This window comes from Vicugna pacos, chromosome 6, assembly GCF_048564905.1.
Source record: "Vicugna pacos chromosome 6, VicPac4, whole genome shotgun sequence".
NCBI classification, from domain to species: Eukaryota; Metazoa; Chordata; class Mammalia; order Artiodactyla; family Camelidae; genus Vicugna; species Vicugna pacos.
This window is the reverse complement of record NC_132992.1, coordinates 26,262,113-26,275,086: the sequence shown is the minus strand read 5'-3', so window position 1 is coordinate 26,275,086 and position 12,974 is coordinate 26,262,113. Positions and strand designations below refer to the sequence as shown.

At 40.1% G+C, this 12,974-nt stretch overlaps 1 protein-coding gene across 10 annotated transcripts in view; it reads right to left on the bottom strand.

Moving 5' to 3' along the window:
• The window catches only part of MEIS2 (Meis homeobox 2), a 196,418-nt gene that overhangs the window by 45,818 nt on the left and 137,626 nt on the right, over nucleotides 1-12,974 (bottom strand). For all 10 annotated transcript variants that reach the window (XM_031672961.2, XM_031672957.2, XM_031672963.2 and 7 more), the window contains one exon: nucleotides 12,745-12,821. In XM_031672961.2, coding sequence (XP_031528821.1) covers nucleotides 12,745-12,821 — 77 coding nt within the window. The remainder of the gene's footprint in view (nucleotides 1-12,744; nucleotides 12,822-12,974) is intronic.

The window sequence follows — 12,974 nt, the reverse complement described above, 5'->3', positions numbered from 1 at the left end:
TTATGAAGAACCTAGTGCTTGAAATAGATGTCAGCCTTTTTTTAAGCTAGTTGGTCTTTCCTATGGGAAATTTTCAACTGTGGATTGAAATCTTGTTCTCCATCACTTTCTGCCTTAGGAAGCTTCTATATGACCATGTGTGGAGTTGTCCTTTACTGGGTCTCCTCTAAATAACAGTAATTGGTGTGGACCTGCCCCTGATTCCCTGAGCCCCTCCCACACCCTCTATCTCCAAGGCCTCCTCTCTCTGGACAAACTCCTCTGCTCCAGGGCCTTCAATAACATCTGTACCCTCAGACCTACCTTTCCCTCCCCTTGTGCGGTCCCACCGTGTTTCCTGTTATTCTGACCTCTCCTTCCCTACAGGGCTCATCCCTCTTTTATGCTATCTGTTGTGAAAACAAGATCATCTTCCCAGAGAAACCATCAGGCCTCACTCAAATCTGCTGTCACTGTGGAAAGAATCCCCAAGCCCTTGCTCTCCAAGGCACAGAGCCCAGAGTTGTTGCAGCTCCTTTTTCTATTCGCACTCCATGCTGAATTAGTCACCAAATCCTGCCACATTTTTTAACAATAGAGATAAAATCAGTCTCTCTCTCTTTCTCTTTTTTTTTCATTTTAATAGCTAAATCTCTGATTCAGTTCTGTTGAAGTCACCTACAGTGTATGTGACTGGCCTCTCTTCCTCTCTGCTAATCAGTTCAAAATACAATGGTTAAAATCGTTTTCATTTCACTTGCTTTGACTGGATTTTTTTTTTTCAGTTCACAGGCTTAAGAATCATAAAATAATAGAATTTTAAAGATAGAAAGGGCCTTAAAAATCACCCAGTCTCTGTTCCTTTATGGACGAGGGAATAGGTAGCGAGGAAAGCTAAATGGCCCAAGATCATACAAAGTGTCTGAGCTGGAAATAGACCCAAGCCGCCAGTTCCCAGCCAGCTCCCTTTAGCATTCCACATTGCATCATCCTTTGTGCGAACACTGCACCTTCCGTCGGTCCACAGTCCTGTGGACTAGGGTGTCTGCCTTTCTCACTGCACCTCATGCACTTGCAAATTTCTTTTTCTCTAGTCAAGGAGAGCTGGTTTCCTCCCAGACTCCTTTACTCAATTTCCCCACTTTCATGGACTCTCATACTATTTCTATCCAACTACTAAAACACTTCCTTCCTCTGATTCAAAATGAACTTCAAATCTAATCTCCTCTAAGAAATGGCATGCTAACGCAATACTCAGCTTTCATGTAAATTTTCTTCCTCAGCCTTCTCTCTACCTTGTTTGAATTCAATTCAACAAGAAGTTACGACAGAGAAAGACAAATATCATATGATATCACTTATACGTGGAATCCAAAAAAAAATATGATACAAATTCCATTTACAAACCAGAAACAGACTCACAGATACAGAAAACAAACCATGGTTACCAAAAGGGAAAGGGTGGGGAGGGACAAATGAGAGGCTGGGGATTAATAGACACACATTACTATATATAAAATAGATAAACAACAAGGACGTACTGTATAGCACAGGGAACTATATTTATTTTTTTATAATAACATATAATGGAAAAGAATCTGAAAGGAAAATATGCACATGTATGTATATGTATAACTGAATCACTTTGCTGTACACCTGAAACTAACACTGTAAATCAACTACACTTCAATAAAAAAGTGAGGGGGAAGAAAAGAAGTTATGAGCACCTACTAAGAGCTAAGCAAAGCGAATAATTCCCTTGTCTCTTAAAAAGCAGGGGTAAAAAACACCCAAATCATAAGTCAATCCAGAAATCACTTCAAACTCTCCGCTAGTTTGGAAACATAGCTGAAGATCAGGGCTCTCATCCACAAAACACAACCTAATTTTGTTCAGTTGTGATGCCTTGAAGAACCGTTTTCTCTTTGGATCCAGGTCGGTATATTCCAAGTGTTGCTATGAGACCATGTTAGAGTTTCTAGGAAGGTCTAGCGGTAGAAATCCTCATTGTTTTTTCTTTGTTAATGATTACTGGTATCATTGGAAAAATCATATCATCTCCACGAACTGCCAATTTTCTCAAGAAATTTCACCCCATGTCCTCAGAACAGATATAATTCATTGTAATACACTGCAAGAGGCTGCCCACAATTGCTTAATAAAACTGTGTCATTAGAAGTATTAGTGAACTACTGCCTGGGGCTGGAAATATTTTTATGGTATAAAGATTTTCTGTTGTAATAGAATTGGACTTATTCATAATATCTAAAATTCTGAATCTGTTTCTTCACCAACTTGATGGTAAATTGGCAGACATTATTTATTTAGGGTGTGGGATAGGCAAGCTTTCCTTCTGAGACCGAATTATTGGCAATTCTTTAATTAATCTAGTAGAAGATGAATTGAGACCACAGGATATTAGTTCCTGCTGATACTCAAAAAACATGACACTCTTACATCATAACTAATGCTCAGATACCCAGGGACACAGCATCCTGAAAATGTTCCCCTAAATGAGAGCTACAGAATACTCATTACTATGGTGGAACCAAAGTCGGCATTTGACTTATCTGCAGAGCTTTGAAACTGGGGCATTCTTTAGTCTGTGGGTTACAGCCCCATTTCCAAAAAAATCTATCTGCGCCTAATGTAACCTGGCAAATCTTTCAAATGAAATAGTCTTGTGGGAGGCAAGTTGTCATTTTCTGACATATTATTTAGGGCTCAGCTCAGGTTTCTTTCTTTCTTCTTTCCCCTCTTAAACCCCCCGCTCATTCTCCACAAGCGCCATTTTCTAATTAAGGAAAATGAAATTTGTAATGTGGAGAAGGGAGACGTGACCTCCTCTGTGAGCCAGCCTGGCTCCTCCCCGCACACCATTAAAAAACAGAATCCAGGGGTGGTTGTTTTTTTAATTGGTATCACTTTGTCTTTAGTGCAAAACACATGGCAATAATTTAGTGAACTTCAGTGTTTCTCTTGTGGCAAATTGATAGCATAATTTTATTATGAGTGGAACAATGACTTCTGGGAGCAGGAGAGATCCTCCCAGAACGCCACGTAACTCGGCTGACTAAATGTAACACTTGGAGAAGGTAATGAAAACGGAGCTGAGGCTCAGTGAGGACTAGAAGATTTCAGTTTCTTGCTCCTGTCAAAAGGCTACTCAATAAATCATACCTGAAACTTACTTAATGTCAGAAGCCAGTAAGCTGACAAAGTACATTGGGGTGCTCACCTCAGAAAAGGCACACTGAGTCATGTGATCTCTGGTCCCTGGACCCGATGGGGTCATATAATCTGTCTATGGATTTTAATAAGTAACTTATTATGTTCCCTTTGGTGCTAATTATTTTACAGTGTTTCCTGTTTACTGACATTGCTTCAGTAATTTCATTACGAAAAAATTAGGAGAAAGATAATCCGGGCGACTTTTACTATTCTATTCCACAGGGAGTTACTACTTTTCTCTTTAACCTTCTTCTTCTACACCAGTCGAGTCCACCAAACACAAACACAAAACACTGAATCCGTGGGGACGTTGTAGGATCACAGGAAACCTGCGTATTTAGCAAAGCAAAGAGCCACACTGAGTCACACGGACCCAAGACTGTCAGTATTTAGTAACATAGCTAAGAAGGTATTTGGAGTTTCCCCTATCGAACTTGGCTTCAGGTAACACAGGAAATAAACCAGCTGTGACCAAACTCCCCTGTGCTACCTTCTACACACCTTATGAAGAGGAAATCTGATCATGGGCACTCAAAAATACCTGTGTATCCTTTCAACTGCAAAGACAAATGAAACAGTGAGAATCAGATCCACAATTTAAAAAAAAAAGACTACTCTGCCCAAAAGAATCCTTACACATTGCACTGCACGTGTTATGTTGAGTATTCTCATCCATTAGACTATTAGAATCAGAGTCCCCTCTTTTGAAGAGGGTACTTTTCTGAATTTTAGAAAACAAAGTGCAGAGACAAAGAAAGCTGCCATGTGTTTCATAATTTTTAAGTAAAACGAGATCCAAAATCTAGGTTTAAAATAGCTGACAGTTTAACCTTGAAATTACCAAAATGTCAATATCAGAGAGGTGAAAGTAGGCAAATTTCTATGACCATCTCTGTGAAAGCGAGCTATCAATCAGTAACGAAAAAAGGAATCCTCTGGCCACCTTTCTTATGATATAGGCTTAGTCAAGAATGGCCAGGTCCTTTCTCAAGAACTGAGCTGAAACCATTAAGCCAAGATCATTAACCAGATTTTTCACCTGTGGATTTTGAGGTAGATTTGAATCCAGATCTTTGGGGATAAATCCACTTTTCCACCACTCCCTTAGTAATCACTGCTAAAGTTTTTGTTTATCTTAAGTCTTTAAGGAAGTTTGGAACTCAAGAGGTCAACATTAAACAGCCTGAAACCTCAGCTCGCAGGGACTTATCTGAAAGATAAGCTGTATCTAGAGACAGACGGGAAATCTCATATCTCTCAATGTTTACCTTGCAAGGGAAAAAAAGAAAGAACTCTAATGTGTTTCAACCTGAGTGCAGAATTAACGATTCTAACTAGGACAGGGAGTTAGCGCAAATCTATACTGAATGATCAGTCAGCAATAATGATTCTGACTCATGCACTCAAAAAAGCAAACAAAAAACTCAGAAACACAAGGTTTTCTATTATGATTATAATAAACAATGAAGCAGGAAAAAGACATGAAAAAAGCAAAATTAAAAAAGAAGAAAAACTCTATGTATTTCTCTACCCAGATTCCTAATCATTTTGCAGATAAAAAATAACTTTCCTTGTTTCTAGAGAATAGAGGAAATGGTTCTGAAAGTCATGAACTGGATGGAGTTTCTGGGATGAGCCCTGGGAGGTACCCCTAGCCGATGTTCACTCTCTAATATTTGAAAAATCCAACAGCAGCAGCAACAACAAAACAAATCTTTCAGATCAAGAGGTTGATAGGACTTACTCATTAACTGAGCAGATTCTCAATCAAGCAATTTTTGGAAGGCTGATCTCTGGTGAATGAATGCATGAATGAACGAGTGAAGTGAATGAGGACCTGGTCTAAAGACTATTCATAAAATACTTCTCTGAGAGTGAGTTTTTGGAATACACTTAAAAAACACTCTATACTGTGGGTAATGGAAGAAACGAGGAAAAAAATTACTGGATGGTAATATGGTAAAAATGATGGAGAACTCAGAACCAAGCTGTAGCCACCAAGACACATTTTTAAGGGTAAAAAATTTAGGGAAAGTAAACAATATGGTATTGGAAAATTGTGATCTATCTTTTTACCTTCTTTTTAATAGCTTCTAATTCAAAGGCTCTGTTTAACCTTTCCATTTAAAGGCCCCTTCCTATTTTCTGTATTCTAGGAATAAGTTAGAGGGTAATTTGAAAATTCCTTTTCATTAAACTTTTTTTTAAATAGAGCTTTATTGATCTGTGGCTGGGTTAGGAATGCTTACCGAATCTGCTGCTATAATTCTGCAGCAGTTTCAATGAATTATCTTTATTTTTTTCCTACTTCAAAATACGTACAGAGCAAGTCAATAGCCCCCTACTTTAAAATCATGCAACCCACTGAAATATGGACTTTTATTTCTGTGTTACTTTGAGAAACCATGTCGATCATGCCAATTGAGATGGATAAAGGACTTGTTGGAGCAAACTTTGTCTCTCTTCCAAATACTGCTGTAATGAAGTACAGCAGTAGGTAAAGCCTTGTGCCTAACTCAGGACGTGTCTGTGGAGTTTACTGTCTTTATCAATGGGGGGGGGGGTGCTAACTCTAAACATCGTCAAATATCAAATATAGTCTATATTTTTTGGCTGAATTTTTTACCCTTACTTAAGAGACTTTTGAAAAACAGTTAACTTTCAGCATGAGAAATTTTATCTTCAAAAAAGTTCTCATTTAAATATTTTTCTTTAAGAGGCATTTTTGGAACTCTTTCAGAAACTTGTTGCATTCCTTTTTTTGTTGTTTTGTGTTTTCTCTGCAGCACTGTACTTCCCTCTAAACGAGGAACTTTTTTTCCTCCCCTTATTGGCATTCCAACCCAGCGAAGAAATATGCATCCTGAGATAATGCTGCCAGCTTGCTATGAAAACCATATTTCATTCTTTCTTTGCAGAGCGAAAGGGAAAAGCACAAAGGAGCTGGTATAATTGAATGTAAAGGATTGCAGCAAACCTCCCCTTGGAGCCCCCTCGCTGGCATCCCCTTCCTTTATTTCCCCCTCCACTCCTTTTGTTTACCACTTTTAAAAGGCTCTTGCTGAGTCTGAGCTGCTTGCCCAAATTTGGACTGAATCTCAATTTCTGGAAATGGTACCCGCATCTCAACAGGATGAAGGTGTCTAGAAATGCTGGTGGGACGCGGCCACGGGTTGGAGGCACAGCCGCCTAGGTACAACAGATACCTGCAATGTTCAGATCAGTGTGGCAATGTCAGGAATCTACAGCAGAAAGTGAAATGGGAAAATACAGTAATCGTCCCTCTTTTTCAAAACTGGCATGCCACGTGTCAATGCCCTGGTCACCCCCAGCTGCACTGGCTGTAGACAGAGCAAAATGAAATCCATTTAAATTTCCGGGCAATCCCTCTGGTTAAATGTTAATCATGTGTGTTTTTCTTTTCACATCTTTTAGCGTCTCTTCCTAGTTGCTTTTGGTTTTCCTCTCAGAAATAACTGCAGATCCCCAAGAAGTGATAATATGACCACGGAGACAAGAGTGATCCCGTGTAGAGCTGGAAAGAGATCGGAAACCCCACTGATGACACAGACTCAGTTCTTCCACACCAGGAGCTACTGTCAGTAGGAAAACGCTCTGGTTTAGCAAAAGACCTCCCGGGGCTCGTTGGCACCGCACCCCTGGCATCTCTGCCTCCTTCCCTGGTCACTGATTTCTCTGACATAGGAGGCCACCTGAATGAGAAGCAGTTCACCTCAAGCTCCCCAACCTGGAGTTCAAAAGCAAGATTTTTTTAGTCTTCGTTTCCTCAGCATTGGCAGTTTCAGCACATTAAATGCTGACATTGAATCTAGCACCTGGCAAATCTGACTTGAGATTCAGATGGATTTCTATTCAGAAACATAGATGTTACTCGGAAATAATCAGCGAGGACGGCAGCTCCGTGTTTAACAAATGGCTGTGGTGGAAACTGCTGAGCAGAGAGAGGACACGCCGTCCAGCCGGCTCGTTCCCTCAGGTTTATCTCAACTCCACCTCCTTGGTCTATCACTCTCTTCCTACAACCCTTTTTCTCTTGAGATAAAAGTGTCCAGCTGTCTCTGCACCTCATTTAGATTTCCTGCACCGCTGGCCAATTATTCCATATGTTTACTGCAAAGTTATTTTCCTCAATTCCCAGCTTACTTGTGATGACCTAATATTACAATGTATTTCCTGGTGTCTGCTCTCCTGGCCGTGGAGTGACGACACACACACCTCTGAAAATGACTTTTCTTTGCTGTAAAGAAGTGCAACTTCTTTTCACCACTAGCCCAGCCTCCTACTCGTTTAATTAGGCTTCAAATTGGGCTTGGAGATTCACTGACATAAGGCCTGACACTGACCCCCCTGTCCTAAAACCTACCTAGAACCCTATAATTGCCCTTCAAGTGTAAGCAGCAAAGAAACCCACCTGAGCACCCATGCTGTGTGGGGTGATGGATTCCTGAGGGAAACGATGGCTTTTCTTGGACTACCACTCTGTTCCTGGCCATATTTAAATCAGGGCTGGGGAGGTCTTCTAACAAAACCACCTTTTATTTCCAGAGCGCTCTTCACCTACAACATATTTTCACTCATCAATTCTTTTGTACCCCCATCTTTTCATTTCATACGTAAGAAAGCCAAGTTGCTCGGGAAGTGACTGAGCCTCCCTAAAGGGCAAGGGAAGAAGGCTAGAGAGAGAAACTGATTCCAAGGTCACTCTCCCAGCACGATTCTTTAGTCCTGACTGAACACGCTCTGATCTAGTCTAGAAAAATTCGTCAACAGGGCCAAACTGAAACAGGCATAACAAAACTGTTGCTTCCCATCAGGAAGTTCTACAAAGTGGATGTCTGATTATTAGAAGCTGCTGGAGCAAGAAAGCTTGTCAGCGAGACCACGGACAGAAAGTTGGGGTAAGCAGTATGAAGGTGCATCTTCAGTTTGAGGGACCATCCAAGGACATTTAACCTATTTCACAAAGGGACTCTCGGAGCTATCTCCAACTGGGAAGTTCTTTGAGATTTCAGTTTCATGCATCTTTTTGGGGGGCCCTGGAGACAGCCTTCTATCAAGAAAGGAAGTCCTTTATTCTTTGTCTACCTATTTTTTTGTCAATAAGTCACCAATGGATTTTGCTTGTTGGTATATAGATAGGATATAATTACTGCAGTGACATGAGTTTTTAAAAGTACAGTATTTCTTCCTTTTAAAATTGAATCTGGAAATTGGAACTTAAAAATTAATATGGTAATTCTTATATAGCACTGAGGACAGTTACATGAGGACATGGAAATATTATTTTTCTCCTAGTATTTTTAGCTTAAGGGGTTTTAATCGTCAAAGTTAAGACTTTGCCATATTTCAATAGTGACTATTGTCAAAGATGTATGAATGCATCCCAACAAATTATTCAAGCAAGAACTTCTTCATTAAAAAAATAATTTTCAAAAACCCTTTTATCAATGAATGCGCGTAAGCACGCCTCCTGAGGAAATAGCAGAGTATTAATACCCAAACTTTCCTTCGAAACATCTAACCTTCACAGCTATTTGAAGTCACTTACCTCCTAGGGCTTCCTAATCTTACCTCCCTGGCATCAAAGAACTACAAAAAAGGGATCATCTAAGAAACTACAAAAGTCTGTCTTTGGTTTATACAGAAGCTATGCACAGGAAGTTGTCTACTCTAAAATTTTATTGCCCCTTAAATATGTCTCTTTCCTCCTGGAAGAAATCTCCATTTCTAGTTTGTAAGCCGTTTACTGATTTCTTTATTGATACCATTGTGTGAAATCACCATAATTCTATCTCATTTTTACATTTACAAAAGCACATTTATGTACTTTTAACTATTTTAATCACATCGAGCATCTATGGTGTGTGCCAGCCCTATGCTGAGTACTTAGCATGCAGTATTTCTCTGAAATGTTACCCATTTTACAGATAAAGGAACTGAGGTTTAAAAGGGTTAAGTAATTCACTGAAGGTCAAACATCTGACAAGTGGTGGAACCCTTTTTAGCCCCACAGGGTCTGGTTCCGGAGCCTGCGTGCTCACCCACCGTGCTCTATTACCCTCCAAGTTTGAATCACTATTCAAATTACACCACGTTTGCTTCTCCATCGTCAGAAGGGTATTCAGCTTGAGGATGTTCATTTCTTTGCTTGTCTTCTCTCCTAAGGCACACACAGTGTGGTGGTTTCACTGCCGATGTGACTCCCTCAACTGAACAGCGTAGAAAGCCAGTCTCACTACTTGTGATTAGCTTTGGCAGAGAAATGTGTACACTGAAGATCTGGTTATCAACATTAAAAAAAAAAGTCTCGATGAGACGACTGATTATTTATGGACTTCTGAGGGCTAATTATAGGAGGAAATGACTTAGTGTCATCAACTCCACTCTTTTCCTGAAATCACATTTTGATTTGGTTGTATCATCACTTTTTGTACACTCCCTACTGTAAATACATTGGACAAGCCCATTAAGATCACTTCGAATACTGGTGGCTGAGATAAAACAATCTGTAATTCCCTTAATTATCTCCTAAACTTCCTTTTTGCTTATTTGTTCTAAAATGACTGACCGATCTTAACAGGTCTGTTTTTATTGCTTATGGCTCTCATCAAGTGCGTGGAACCATGCTCTATTGCTTATTACTACAGAGGTTATTTTACAACGACACTTAACTACCCTGACCTCGCTGGGCCCTTCTATTTTAAGAGGTAAGTGAGAAGCAGAACTGAAACAGCCAGTCTTCTGTGACTTTCTGACTTGGGTGCTTTCCATACTATTCTAACTCTTTGGGGACAAGCATCACAGCACAAAAGTCTCAAGTCCGGGCCTCGATCGGAGAGGTGGGTGCTATTTCCTCGTAAGTGACTAAGTGAGGTTTGGGGACTGCTCTCTGATCCCTGGGCTTTGCTGCTGAGAGCTCTCAGGGCCTGGAGAAACAGCCGACCCTTCTCATCTCTTTTAGTGATCACTGTGCTCGTAAAAACAGTGATCAGGAAGCCTTTTGCAATCAGTTTGGGTAGCTTTCTCTGCTTTTGCAGATGACGTCATCAAGACATCAGACAGTTTCAGAATGTGTATTAAAGGAGCCAGTGTTCGCTTTTAGATTTCTTGTTGAAATCCACCAAAATTCAGTCCCTGTGTGAAATTCCTGGTTGTTTATTAGAAGTACTTGCTGTTTTATCCTCACGAGTCACCCCTTATTATCAAAGTTACAGTAGCTGTTAACTAAGAATTGGACCCCAGGGCAGGATTATAGGGTTTTTCAGAGGAAGTGTGAAAATTAGGGAGATGGAATTATTTTGTTGAGACGTAGGTGCCAACATTCACGCCATATTATGAAAAGTATGCTGTGCAATAGACTGTCACATCCTAACCGTTGGCATTCTGTGGCAAATACGGCTCAAATAATAGAGAAACAAGACACCTAAGCTATCACGCCGACAGAGCTCCCTGTCCGTGCCCCGGGGCGCCATGCAATTCAGAAAATAACGGTGCTCTCTCCAGGTTCCAACCTGGTGTCTAATTGTGAGAAACGCTCATCTTTAGATACAACTGTGGCTTCTTCACTCTTCGAGTGTAATGACCACATCAGAAAGTACGGGTAGCTGATGATAAGGAACAGCACTTTCAAAAAGAGCAAGAGCAAAAGTCAAAGTCAAATATCAATGTAGAAACATGTCATTTTTCTCAAAACTCCCATCACAACCACCCCAAATTTGTAAAAAAAAAAAAATGTATATATATGATTTTATATATACATATATATATATATATATATGATTTTAAAGCAACGTGAACTGCATCGGGGACCACTGTACATAAAGTAGCTCGGTTTGCTACTCAGGATGACAGAAAGTAACATGCGGGGCGAATAACCATTAACACAGAATGTATTTCTTTGATTGTTTTGGACCGCTGACGGCTTGTGCCAGGGACAGAAATGGGAGCATAGATATGTTGACAGATACTCTATGGATCTACTCTATGAGGCTCCTATCAACGTATAATCACATACACATCCCTGTCTGGAGATTACAGCCTTTATTCCAAGTTTTTGGTCTAAAGGGTATCTTTAAATGTACATAGCTCCAATCTTTCGAAGAAAATTAAAGTGAATTCGAGTCTGTATTGTCTATCCTTTCTTTCTGCCTTTCTTTTCAGGTTAGCAGTTTATTTCTGCATTAATCACCCTGACAGAAGCAAGGCAACTCAATTTTCTGCTTCTGTAGGTAGGCACATCACTTTCTGTACAGCACTAGGCATGAAAAGGGCTGCAGCTAAGCTTTGGTTACTGGTGTAATTGAAATGCTATCCACACTATAGGGTGCATTAAAGTCAGATAACGGCAGTTCCTGTGGCCAATTTAAGTAGCTTGACTTCCCTGGGAAAAAAAAAAAATTGCCTGACAGATAAGGCAGACAAACTGGCTAATTCTCCAAGCATGTCTCTCATTGTGATCCTAGAAAAATGAGAAAAAAATGAATCACAGAACCACAAAATCAATTGACCCTCGGGTAGCTCATCAGGCAGCGAGCCTGATAAACCTAAAAGCTTTGTTAATGTCTGCCTGCCTGTATCCCACAGATAGAGCACTTTGTAAATGAACCTGCTTTGATAAATATATTAAGGAAAGCTGCGAATAAAGGCAGAGACTTCTCATTTGTAAATACAACCTCTGCTACATGGAATTAGAATGATAAAATGGAGTTCCATGTAATTAAGTTTGTATAAGGCCTGAAATCCGTGCAAATACTTTCCCTGAATTTTGAAAGAGAACTGTCAGTTCAATTAATCTGAACATCACCCCAAGAATGTACTGAACAAAATTAAGCTGCTGATAAAACCTGGGCCAGTATTTTGATAAGTAATTCCTATATCATTTCTTGGCCACTGTGATCATTTTATTTAATCCTCTGCCCCTCCTTTTCCTCAGTTACCCTCTAAGCCATATACAAAGAGTGATGGCCCGCGCACCTCCACGGGAGTAATCGGCCAAACTGCAAAGCTAAAATGAGAAAATCTTTTTTTTTTAAAACTCTGTGTTCAAAAAAAAAGAGGGTAAATAAATTTCTATTAGGAGATGCTAAAGAGCCAATATCTACATCACCCCGCAGAGCCTAGACAAAAGAAACCTTCTGAGAACTGATAACTCTGTGTGAGAACTGTGCCCACAAAACCCAGAGTGACTATTTTCCACAGGAATGACCTGAACAGAATGTGTTCTGTTCAACTCAAGAATGATAAAGCATCAGAGATGGGAAAAGTGAGGTGGAGAGGAAGAGCGAGAGAGGAGGAAAGAAAAGGAGGAGGGAGAGAAAGAGGAGACGGCTACATCTCACAAAACCCATTTACCTAATTACCTTTTCTCTCCCTACACACTACGTTCACACCTCGGGGTAACACACAGAAGTTATCCTCCTCGACTTCATTTGTTTCCGAAACAAAAAAGAAAACAATTATTGAGAAATCTTATTTTAGCCACGGGAGAAAGACATTGATGTGGGGGTCACTCACCAGTTGTTTACTTGGAGGATTGTAAGTCCTGTGTCTTGCGCTAACTGTTTCTTCTGCTCTTCGGAAGGGTACGGATGCTAATGAAAAAACAAATGTTTTGAAAGATGTATCAGAAGTTAAGAAAGAGTCACTTACGTCTAAGAATGAAACCACCGTTTGTGATTTCTTTAGTCTATGACTTGATTTTTCTAATCGCAGCTTTTTCATTATGTGGGGGGCGGGGGAATGCG